At 39.5% G+C, this 12,855-nt stretch overlaps 1 protein-coding gene across 2 annotated transcripts in view; it reads right to left on the bottom strand.

Moving 5' to 3' along the window:
* The window catches only part of raver2 (ribonucleoprotein, PTB-binding 2), a 150,850-nt gene that overhangs the window by 54,304 nt on the left and 83,691 nt on the right, over positions 1-12,855 (bottom strand). For both annotated transcript variants that reach the window (XM_041790749.1, XM_041790750.1), the window contains exon 4: positions 11,046-11,210. In XM_041790749.1, the coding sequence (XP_041646683.1) occupies positions 11,046-11,210 (165 nt within the window). The remainder of the gene's footprint in view (positions 1-11,045; positions 11,211-12,855) is intronic.

Genomic DNA, 12,855 nt, shown 5'->3' with positions numbered 1-12,855 from the left:
GGAGGTCTATTTTCAGCGCCAGCCGCTGCCAAACCACGGCAATACCCGTCTATCAGACAGCACCAAAAAGGAAGTCACAAGCATAGAATTTCCGGTTCTTTCAAAATACAACACAATGCACAGACTCCCAGTCGCAAATCATCACTATATCAACATTACGCCTCATCCTGCAGCGAGACCAAAGGGTCATCGAGAGGTCAGTGGGTCTCTTCTTTTTTGAGATGTGATGCTGCCATGAAATTCAAAAAGAAGTAATATTTTTCATTTCAACTGTAAAATGTCTCCATTTTGACATCTGATATGTTCTTTATGTCCTAATGTGAATCAATATGGGTTTATTTGATTTACAAATTATTGCATTCTATTATTTTCATTTAGCATAGGGTCCCAACTTTTTTGGAATTGGGGATGTAAATGGTGAATGGAACATACTGCTTTTCCAGTCTGTAGACCACTCATTGTACTTTTACTTGACATGCCACATTGTCTCTTTCATAAACACATTTACACGGTAATGGTAGAGGCTGCTATGTGAAGTGCCAACCTGCCATCAGCACTAATCTAATTATTCGTACCGTTCACACCCTGCAGGCTCTGCAAGTGAGAGACGACCCTCTCTTCCACTGAGACACACCGCCTGGGTGTTTCCTTAAGCCATGACCTTTTGACAAGTTTCATGAAAACTGGATGAATAGTTTTTCAGTTATAATATGTCACTAAAAATTTTACTGTATAAGCAGAGTGAGACAATAACACTAGGATAGTGTCTAGTGAGAGAAGAATCAATATGTCTGTATTCTTGTGTCACAGCTCAATATTGCAGGCATTGATTCTTTAGAAAACATAAAGGAAACTTCACTTTAATGGTATTTTCCTAAATACATTATGTACAGTAAATCTGTGTGTGTATGTGTGGGCAAAAGAGTGCAGAAAGCAAAGATGCTAAGCTAGCTAACAGCATGTCTGACAGCTCCTGACCTCAAGTCACGGTCCCTGGACACGAGATGCTGACTGGGTCAGCGGCAGGGTGAAGACTGGGTGGACCAGCGCCTGTCAGCTTGTGTGTATGTGTATGTGTGAGTTAAAATGGCCACATCAGCTGTCTGAACTGAGTGATGAGGTCACGACAGGCCCGTCAATGCCGTCTGTGAAGAAAGGTACGTGACCAGTCATAGTGACAAGTTTCACTGTAAAGATGTTTATGAAGAGAGCTGGATGAAGAGGCAAAGAGAGGATGTGTTTGTGAGTGTAAGGCTGAAAATATGACGATTGTTTTTAAAAATTCAAAGTTAATTATAAGCAGGAAATTATAAGTCTTAAGACATTGCAATCTCACATATTAATAAAGGTGAATTACTTGAATTATAGAAACATAAAAAAATCACCAAATGTTAGGGGTTCTTTTAACTATCTCAGTGTTTCAAGTTTGCATCTTTTAACTCACTTGGCTTATGGTTATTCCCCCCCATTATCTTTACTGGTGCCTGGTTTTCAAGTAGTACTATCATCAGATGGTGGCTAAACTGTTCACTAAGAGCAAATAAATGACAAAGGAAAAGGAAGCAGGAATTTCTCATCACACAACTGTAGTTTAATAGAGGTTGCAAGAAATTAACTTTGCTTATCTTAGCATGCAAAACAATATATTCAAGGTTTTATATTGCTGTGCCTACAAGGAAAGCCTGTAAAAGGGAGAGAAGCAGTAAAAAAAAAAAAACAGAGCAGAGCAGCCATCTGTGACAGCAGAATGATACTGATTAAACCAGAAGCAGAATAAAGGAGAAGCTGGGGTGGAGGAGGGTTACAAAAAGAGGCTTGCAGGGGGAGCAGCAAAGGGTAGCCAGGTTACAGCAGCTCAAATATGGCAATGGCCTGCCTGAACTACTGTTATATGCTCATTTTTTTTAAGTAAAAGAATTTCTTAAGTTAAAATTAGCAGGATAACGACAATTTACATTATGTGTAATTAGCCAACAAGCTCAGACGTACATCCCTTTCCATCTGTTAGAAGTTGAATATCCTCCTTTGACTTTCAAAAAGCAATTTTACCTCAAGTGCACAACTCTACTCTAAACAAGTTACAATTCTGCTGCAGTGCCATCACAGTTCCACTGTTCTTACCCCTTTGTGCTTACACATTGAATTTATAGTTGATGTAATAGACGATCTTTAAAGACAAGTAAAACCACTTACATCCATTTCATTAGAAACCAAAGTAACACTGAACAGGTTAATATCAAGATAAAAGTCAGACTATTGAGAGGGTTACGTTAACACAACTTCTGGGGGCTCACATCAGTAAATTCCTGAATTTTAAGAGACACACTGGTGAACTGACAAAGAAATCATCTAAATAAGCTAAGATATTTCCTTCCACTTACTAACTTTATACAGGTCTCTACTTGAGCTGCATTTACACTATTATAGTATCATATAATGTAATACAAATCTTACAAAAGAAAGGTGTACCAACCATATCATTGTCTAAGGCGCATTCTTTTTTATTTATCTAAATCCCACATTGGGGAGAGCCCTCATTTACAATGGTGCCAAGGAACAGACAACAATAAGACAGATGAAAACATCATCAAGAGGGATAATAGTCAAGGGGACAAAATTTAAAACAAGAAGTTCAATATTTATAAAACTGTTTGCAGTGTTCACAACAACATGATTAAGACACAAAAACACAATTACAGTTGTAAGTGACATTTTGGCCAGGCCGGTCTTTTTGGTACAGGAGACAGTGATGTGTCCCACAAGCATCCCCTGTAATGAATCTCAGGGCAGAGAGGTATACAGCAGCAAGAGGTTTTATCGTTGAACTACTGATGCTCTCCCGTAAATTATATCTCCATAGTCCAGAATAGAGAGAAAAACAGCTTGAATTATTCTTCTCCTTGTAAATAAAGGAAAATACGACTTGTCTCTAAAAAAGAAAGCTAAGCTGCTGCTGCATCAGATATGTGCTCTCTCTGGCCTTCTTTTTAATAACCTCAAACGTCTGAAGCTTACTAACATTTTTCAAAATGCTTATATAATGTATGATGTAGTACATAGCCGTAATTATAGACTAGGTGATCTTTTTCTAATTCGCCCTCCCAGTCATGCTCATAACACAAGGAACAAACAACACTTAAGCTGAAATGTAAAAGTTTTAGTGAGACCTGCAGAGGTCCACAAATCTAAAACAAGTTTTAAAGCACAATAAAAATGTCATCATCTTTGTCTGTCCTCAAAAAGAGACATCAGCTGTTACTAAAATATGCACAATTCCAGACCTTTAGTGGCTGAGGATCTCTGATCATTTCTAAATAGCTTCCCATATGAAAAATACACTCCATTTAATTCATATTGCAATTTTCAAAGTGCCACTGTCTACATATATATCATATATATCATGACACTAAATATATATTTAGGATCTCTGGAGTAAATTTTAGGATATTTTAGAGTCTTAAGTTATTACTAGGGATGCTGGTTGAACTCTATAATTGTGTACATGATGCTTTATGGATGTTATTAGTAAGCTGTATAATCATGTTTGGACCCCCATCTACAAGCTCCACATATCTTTTGGGGACTCTTATTTCACAAATGAGTTTTTTATGATTTATCATGATGGGTTGCATTGAAGTTTTATTGATTTTTTTTAACAAACTGATTAATTGATTCACAACAGTCTAATATTAGTGTCACAGTGCTATTATGTTGCAGAAGTGCAAGATGCATGATGTGTAAACTAACAGCAGGAGTTTCACAAAAACAAAAGTTCTGTGTTGAGACAAGATGAGACAAGATGGGATAGGATGTTTGGAAAGGACTGGACAGGACTTAACAAGACAGGACAAGGCCAGGTGGGAAGAGCAGAGACAAAACAAGATGAGATAAGATGAAATGATATGTGATGAGACAAGACGATACAAGATGAGACGAGACGAGATGAAATTAGAAAAGCCTCTGCTTATCCCACATGGGGTTATTCTTAAGTTGGAACAGCACCAGAGAAACGATAAAGCAAAGTAAAGAAAGCATAAATAAACAATGCACATGCATAGTATACAAAATAAATGAGCCATGTGTTTGCACGTTATAGTATTATTGCACATGAGTAACAAAAGTTGCATTCACACACCTATTACTCTTTCTCCTTTAAGACCTCTGTTGCCACCTCCAACTGTGGAATTGGAGGGAGAACTTTGCCTCCTCATTCCTCCTCCAATGGCTTTGGATCCAAAGACTATGCCTTCTCAGTCTCAACTTTCCATATGTTAGAGCCATGAAAAAAACAACCAAATGAGTTGTAAAGAAGTGAGTTTGCTAGTCTTGATGAAAGAGGATAATAGGATGAGTCCTCTTGTTGAAAATTATCCGTTTACTTGTGTTAAGGGAATACAGATGAAATAAGGAGTCACAGACCTAAGAGTATTTCAGTCCCAACTTGTTGAAAGCATAAATGAGATTCTAACTTGCTCTCAGACATCATTATTGTATTTACCTTTGCAAATACGCCCTAAAACCTCTCTCCACCATTTCACCTCAGCTCTCCATCTCTCCTCGTCTTCCTCTGACCCTCTATTAGTCCTGACACTGCCCGCCCTCCCCGCCCTCGCTCTATGCTCTCTCTAATAGGTCTGGCATTCTCAGCAGCATCCTCCCTCCTCACTGTCTCTGTCCTGCTGTCCTTCTCTCTAAAATGGTTGACATTCTTCACCCTCTCCTCCCTCCATCTCTCCTGGCTGACTCAGGCTAAAGTGCTGCCTGGAGGGCTCTCTTCGCGGGCAGCAGAATTATGGCGCTCAGGGCCGAGGCCACGGGTTAAGTGCGTTCTGATCAGAGGGAAACAGCGACAAGATGGCCAAGCTCTACCTATGTGTATGGAGGAGGAATGCAGACTTGATGATGCCAGCAAGACATTAGGTTGATTGAAGACAAAAAATGCAATACAAACACTTTTAGTGTTCTTGTTGCTCAGATTTCTAGAGACGCTGCTCTGGGCAGCAGTTTAAAAGCTTTAAGTTGTTGGAGAGACAGAAGGCAAGAGAGGAACTGACAGATCAATATCTTTCTTTGATTATTTCCCTAATTCATATCTAAGACCTATTTATCACACATTGTGTTGTATACTTGTATAAGTCACTGATATAGCTTATAGATTATATTCAGCTCAGTTCCACACAGGAGAGTCTGCCCACTTTTTAGCAGCTCTGGTTCCTGAAGTAAATTCGTCATTCAAATCCTTCACTGACATTTCTAAAGTCCTCTTATCAATATTTTAATTCAGAACTAAGCCAAGCAGCTACCCTTGTTCTACTACCTTTAAAACATTCAATCTGGCAAAAACAAAAAAACAAAACAAAAAAAAAAACGGCATTCAAGAATGGAGAGAAGTCAAAGGTACAAGACTGTATGTATTGTTTTGCAAGGATTTAGGAACTTTAACTTTATTTTAGTGTTTATACTCTAAAAAAATGTGTACTGCTTCATACAACAACAGCATGTACTGTCGCCATCAACAGCTGACAGTTGTTGTTTGCAGGCATGGTAATCATTTCCATGGCTCCAGCAGGCCTATTTCACTGTGACATTCTAGGGTTGTGGGTATTGTATTATTCTTGGCTGAGTTTGAGAAAAAACTATTTTTATCTTAAAAGAGGTTAATAACTATCTTCTAGGAGCATAATCCATCATTTCACACTCTGGTAGCTTGTGGAAGGCCTGACTTGGATGTTCTGACATTATTGATAATGATTAGATCTGCTTTGGAGATCATTAATGTGAAATTACTTTCAGAACTGTTGAGCTCTATACCAGCTGTTAATTTGAATGCTGTATGTTTATGCACTTCTGCATCTGTACAGGCTTTTATAAGATTGTGCCTCAAGTATCCTAGTGCATACACTCTGAAATACACTCACTCACTAGTGGGCACATACTGTACAGCACATAAAAAATGCTGAACCGTAGGTCAAAGCCTGCTGGCTCTGCAACAACGAAGCAACATGAGCTAAACACCCACAAAGCATCATGGGACCTGGATGATGTGGGTGTATTGATTTCTATGTGGGAGTGGGGCAGAAGGGTGGAGCTAAAGCTGGAGATGCAGTGGATGACAGATACCCGCTGAGTGTCGAGTGATGTCTGAGTGGGCATGTGGGGGTGGAGTGGAGTGGGTCAGTGTGCGACACAGCTGAACTTGGCGAGTTAAATAAAATAAAACTGAGCAAAGAGGAAGAAAAGGAGTTAAAGGGTGGGGCTGAGGTCACAGCAGCCACACCTCACCATGGTAACTGTTGCTTGGTGAGGCTGAATTTGACATCAGTACCTCTCACCTGGTGGCATTAGATTGATAAAAGTGTTGGCCATAAACATCCCTGTATGAAGAATTCATCCTTAAGTAGAGTATGTGCCACATTATCAGTGACATATTCTCTCAGGTGTTGCTAAAATAATGAAGCTCAGAGATCAAATACAGAACTGTGGAACATTTATCTCAAATATTGGTCCCCCGGCAGCGCAGACATGTTTAATGGGCCATAACCTTGTAGATGCATCATTTTTAGGTCTGATCTTACTCGTAGGAGGTATAAAAACTAAAGACCCTGTCACATTTTTTGTTAGGCTGTTAATATAGTTGTTAAATTGTCTGCCATGTTTGGTGTTCTCTTAAAATACCACAGAGCTGTGAGAGGTGGTGAATGTCTGAGCCACAGACTTTTAATGCAGGGAGCTGGATGCCCTACTTTATTTCAACACTTATCAATGACATTATTATGTACAACTGTTCAACTGCTTGTTATGGAAGATTGTTTACCAGCCAATCTTGTTGCACAAAGTTAATGCATTCACGGATGAATATAAAATTGGTCATTTTATCTCTAAAAAATGGGCTGCACCAACCAATGTGGCCAGTAAACCAGTATAAAATGCTGAGATGCGCTGTCATGGCCACAAGTGCAGCTGACACCATTACTAACTGTGTACATAACCCGATGGGAATGATGATGCAGCTCCATTCATCATCCATTCTTAGACATAATGCTATAACTTAGGCCTCTGTTAATCCAAGCGGCAGCATAATAACATATTTAGGACACTCAAGTACCATAAATTTGAGGTTATTGAATGGTGCTTGATAAGCACTGGCATATAACTTGAGTTGGAGGCCCTTTTTGTGACCTAAGACGACACTGTAAACAGAAAACATAATGAAAATAATAATAAATCTGATTGGCCTCCCTAAAATTCTTGAAATGATTGGCTTTTTGGCTTGTCAGCCATTAACTAGCCATTTAAGCATACCCAGTCACTATCTTAACCATCATAAGACTGGTTTTACTACTATCCTCAAGGTGAAGCATATGAAAGTGGCCACACCATCTATATATATTTTTGTACGCGGCCCTCATTGGGAAAAGTTTGGACACCCCTGATCTATAGCAATTCCAATTCAGAATTTTCACAGGAAGATTTTAATTTTTGCTGTAAATGACTAGGGGTTTCAAGAGTGTCCTGGCCGAGACGAGCAGCATCATGCGTACTAAAGTCTCAGACAAACAAGCAGAGCATCCATACACAGCAAATATAGTACAAGACACATAGAGTAAATGCATTTCAAGACACAGATAACAGATTTCAGCAGCAATCTGAAAGTTAACCAAAGCATTTGCAGCCAGATGTATTGCAAGGGGACGCTGCACTGTGCAAAGCATGCTGGGATGCATAGCGACAGCTTTTCTCCCTCATTGGGTCATATTCACAATTTAAAGGAAACTGAACGGCTAAGTAAATTATCCTTGTGGGGTGCTGGTTTTATTGAAAAGACTCCTTAATTTAAGACAAGTCCCCAGCAAAGGTGGAGAGCGATTTGGCAATTGGCAGTGGGTCTGTTCTTCACAACCATCATAGCTACTGTGGGCTGAGAGCTCAACTATACAAGGAGCTAGCAGGAGATCAAACTCTGTACTTGGAGACCTACACAGCTGCATAATGAATTGCCCATTGTGGACTTTGTAGGAAGACAGACCACATTTTATGCACTGATGTAACTTATATTCTAAATCAGTGTTGGTTGTCAAACAGCTTTTAAGCTGCATGTGACTCTTTTACATGTCATATCAATCTGTAATGATATTCATTGTGGCTGTGTGAATACAGCTGTAAAGCTTTATTTTTTATTTGTATAGTATTACCGTCACAAGCTCCAGAGAGGACAACATTCAGGAGAGAGAAAGAGAGAAATGTCTTCAGGTGGTATATCTCCAGTAAATTTAACAATTGAAGTTTGCTGTCTTTTGTTCAAACTGAATTTTCTCATGCCTTCCATTAAATAATTTTCTGCTGCGACTTGCTGCCAGGGCTCTCCTGCACTCATGGTCTATGAAATTATATAATACATGTCATTATCAACAAGCCACAACAAACACAGATCACCTGTTGTTAAAAAGGAATATCAAGTGAAACGTCGAATTACTGTGTCTTCTTTGTTCTTTAATATCTTTCTTGATTACGGTGTGCTGTACATGTATGCATCTTCTCAATGCCTTAAATCTTTGGACACTGTGTACAACAGGCGGCTGAGGTTAATCTTAAGTCCTTAACTCATTGTTGTACTGTATGATTGAGTTGGTTGGCATTATTCGACCTCTCACAGGCTAAATCATTGGTATATCCTTAATTAAAAAGCTATACTTGATCTACTTCCATCATACTTGTTTTAATTTTATTCATGTGAAAAGTTGTGGAAGTTACAGTCTTCGCTCTGTGACTCAGTCACAAAATGTATTTTTGTTTTTGTTCCAAAAATGTGTCTTGAAATAGGTAAAATGAGTTTCAGGACTGCTGCTTCTGCAGCCTGAAATATGCTACAGGAGACCACACGTCTTGAGGAGGTGGTCGCTTTAAATCTTTTTAAAGGTAGATAGAAGGCATGAGAGGAAGATGCATCGGGTTTTAGATGTTTTGACTGATGACTTCCTGCTCTGTGATTCAGATTTTGGTATCTCTGTGATTGTAACTTCTCTGTTTTTGTGTCTGTGTCTTTTTTAACTGTGCTGCTGCCTGTTTTGGCCAGGATACTCTTGTAAATAAGATTTTTAATCTCAGTGAGGTTTTCCTGGTTATAAAAATTTGAATAAATAAACAAATACTGTCAAAAGGGCAGAGAGACAAGAAAATTAAGGGAATGAGAAGAACTTACATGTAAGTGTGCTGCGGTGGTTTTTTGTAATTTGGAGGCCTCTGGCAAAGACCAATATGAGACCTTTCTTCATTCTGCTGAAAGCAATCATAGGACCCAATCACAGGTGAATAAAGTATGCAAACGTTCTGGGACATGCTGGCTTTGTCAGAATTATGTACTCAGTCACTACTCTCGTCTTTGATAGTTCTATGTAGGGGTGTATATCGTGAGTTCAGTGACACAAAAGAAAACACTAAACACAGTCGGACACTACTGAACAACCCTCCAAACTCTGGGAATGAGCTCAATGCTGATGCAGCTGGTCACACCATCATTCATCGACAGTTTTACTTCTCAACACAATGCACGATCGATGCATTGCTCTGTAAGTGATGATTAGTTGTACACTATACCTTCCAATTTATTGTTGGATACAATGAGTCCGTAATACGGGGTAAAATTATTCTCACTAATAAGTCAGGCGGCACTACAATATAAAAAGCCCCTTTACAGCAGTGGTTCCAGGACCCACCATCAGTTCCTCAATGAAAAAATGAGACCCAAATTTCTGATAATTTTCCACCAATTGGAGTTTTTTAAGGAAAAAACAGTATGGTATGGACTCATAAAGTACAAAATATGACAAATCAAAGAGACAGAACAGAACAAGAGAGTAACATGGACCTTTTGGTGCAATTCTTGTTACCCAGAACACATTCACAACTCACTGAAAAGGGCTCTGTGACCCACTTTTGGGTCCTGACCCACCAGCTCAACCGTGTACTGTACAGCGAGTAGTAGCTGATTTTGGACACAGTCGTATATGTTTGCTTGAGTCCAAACCTTCATATCTACCAGTTCCACTTCACTGTCTGATTAGTCTGACAAGACATGCTCCTCCACTCCCCAGATATCTGTCCTTGCAGCCGTGGCTGAGGGGGGAAATGTGTAGGAAATCATTAGCAACAGGCTGAAGTAATACTGCTGTCCAGCTTCTTTTAATATTATCAAGAGATGTGTTTTAACCAAGGATGAGTTGTTACAATAATGACAAAGACAAGAGATAATATAACAGATAAAGGTGCCCTGTTCTTCAACCTTTCCTGGTCTAGCAGGTTGAACAGGTTTATTGCCAAGTACATTTACACAAACAGGGAATATTCTAGACAAAGCGCATGATAAACAGACATAAATTAATGAGTTATATTGGACTCAATACCACAACAACCTGCATAGAGAGATCCAATGCTGTTTGCTTTAGCTTTCTTACTTTTTACTCTTGATTTTACAGCAAGATTGGCATGTGACTACACGTTTTTCTTGAGTGATTTTGAGTTAAAAAAAACACCAACCCCATGATACTGGTTAGAATGGAGGCAATGTCAGATATAAGACTGTAACAGAGTTTTACAAGTTGATGTTTCCATCTAATATCATGAGGATGGTTAATGGACTGCACTCATGTAGAGCCTCATCAGTCTCCCATTCACATGCTTTAATTCTACATTGAAGATGCTCCAGAGAATTTCAGCTTTTTAGTTGAAACGAGCATCTGAATCAGTGAGCGAGTTGCTGAAAGACTTTGAACACGGCATAGTTGAATTTGCTAGATAGGCTAGTGATTCAGAAACTGCTGACTTTTTCATTCACAACCATTTCCATAGCTGGAAGTGGAAAAAGAGATTCACATCATGAATGTGTAGCTGTGAAATCTGCAGCAACTGCGGGTTTCTATCATGTAAATGTGGACCAAAATCTCTGGTGGTGTGCTACAATTTTTGCTGAACTGAGCCCAAGATTAATGAAGGCAAAAGAAGGTTGGGCCCAAAACAGGCAATGTGCAAACAACAAAGTGCACCCTCACCTGGCAGAAGACTGGTTTGTAGGTTTCAGAGAAGAGCTGGGCCAGTTCTTCAGAGTCGCAGAGGTCCAGAGGCAGCCGGTTGATACACAGACACTTGGAGTGAAGGTTCTCCTCTTGGCTCAGCTGGTTGACGTCCATCCACTGCACCATCAATGAGCGATCGCCCTACAAAATCACATTTAACACCGTGAACTGGCTTGAAACTACTACACACAACATGAACTGCATTCTCTTAAATTTAAAAAGATTTACTACAAATTCTCTCTGTGTTTAAGTCTGCAGTTTTTCTTGATTTGCTGGTACCAGAAGCAAGGCCAGACAAACTTTTGTGTAATCTCAGTTGAGGTTTTAAAGCCAGCATTGAAACATTTATCTATTTGAACTTCAGTTTTTATTTTCAATGTGAAACCAAGCACAACTAGTAGAAACGCTGTTACTACTGATTTTCTGTTCTGGACTGTATTTAATCCACCAAAAGTGACAAGAAAACATCTCAGTAAAGTTTTCTGGAAGTACAAAAGTCCAGCTGAAGACATGATCAAAACTCAGATGCATTGTTCCTCTTTCAAACCCATAAATATTTAAGTAAAGTAGGCAAGCAGTCACAGTTTTGCCCCTCTCTCTGCATCCCCCTCCTCCTTCTTCTTGCGTCTTCACCATCCCCTACCCTCTACCCTTTTCCAATCCCATGGTTTCAGCAGATGGTTGTCAACTTGGGTCTGGTTCTGCTCGAGGTTCCTGTCTATTGAAGGGAAGGTTTTCCTCTCCTCTGCAACAAGGCTAAACAGGTTGTTTGCAATCATATGATCCAGAATGTCCGTTGGGGGTCAGGAAGTGGGGGACAGCAAAAAAAATTAATGGTAACGGGGAAAGTTAGTACTCAACAGCTCTAATTGGACCTTTATGCTGCACTTATTACCAGAAAATTTCTATATACATTGAATACGATCCCTACACTTGACCAAAAAGTAATTTTTACCACAGTTTAATAGATTTACCTGCCGTGGAGGAGATCAATATCACAAATTACTCAGTCCTGCAAACCTCCTAGCATCTAGTATCATCTAGCCAGATGAAGGGACACAAGAGCCTTGAGGACTTGTACTGAGCTAAGAGTTCTAGCTGAGCCCCTTAACATATTAAAAAAAAAACTAATTTTGTCACAACCATGCTTTTAATTGAAACAGTGATATACTATCAACCATATAAACCTTGTGAGGTGAGCGACCAATTAAAGATGTGCCATTCATGAAGGAGGCTGTGCTATGAAATGGCTTTTTTATGTTGGCCGCAGGAGCTAGCTCCCATTAGTGAGCCACTGGATGTTAGTGAGACGGAACTCAGCTGAGGAAACATGGGTGAGATCAGAGTTTAATGTGCTAAACCATGGCAGAACGGTACTGGAATAAGCTGGACCGCTTTGTGGAAACGAGTGACTCAAAACGGCTTTTGTTTAATTCTTGCACGCTGCCGGTCCTCCGTAATCGTTTTCAAAACGTTTATTTTTTGCATAAATATTTCACTACTTTCAGGACACAAAAGTAGCTTAAGAATTAAGAATGGTTATATTTTTGCACTTTAAACATTTGGCATAGTCATAAACAGCTCAAAACATGGTGTTTTGGTAGCGGTTCTTCATGCAGCGATCACTACTTGCCCCCTGTGAGGAACCTGCTGCTGTACGACGCCATCTGCAAAGAACCTTTACTGGTAGCACTGAGCTAATGGAGACCTGCCCTCTTCATAAAGTGTCGTGAAAAGTGTAAACTGTCTGTTGGGGGTCAGGTAGTGGGGAGTAGCCTTAAGGAAT

The sequence above is a fragment of the Cheilinus undulatus genome, linkage group 7, assembly GCF_018320785.1.
Source record: "Cheilinus undulatus linkage group 7, ASM1832078v1, whole genome shotgun sequence".
Taxonomy (NCBI): domain Eukaryota; kingdom Metazoa; phylum Chordata; class Actinopteri; order Labriformes; family Labridae; genus Cheilinus; species Cheilinus undulatus.
The sequence above is the reverse complement of the archived record's forward strand: the minus strand, read 5'-3'. Positions and strand labels throughout refer to the sequence as shown.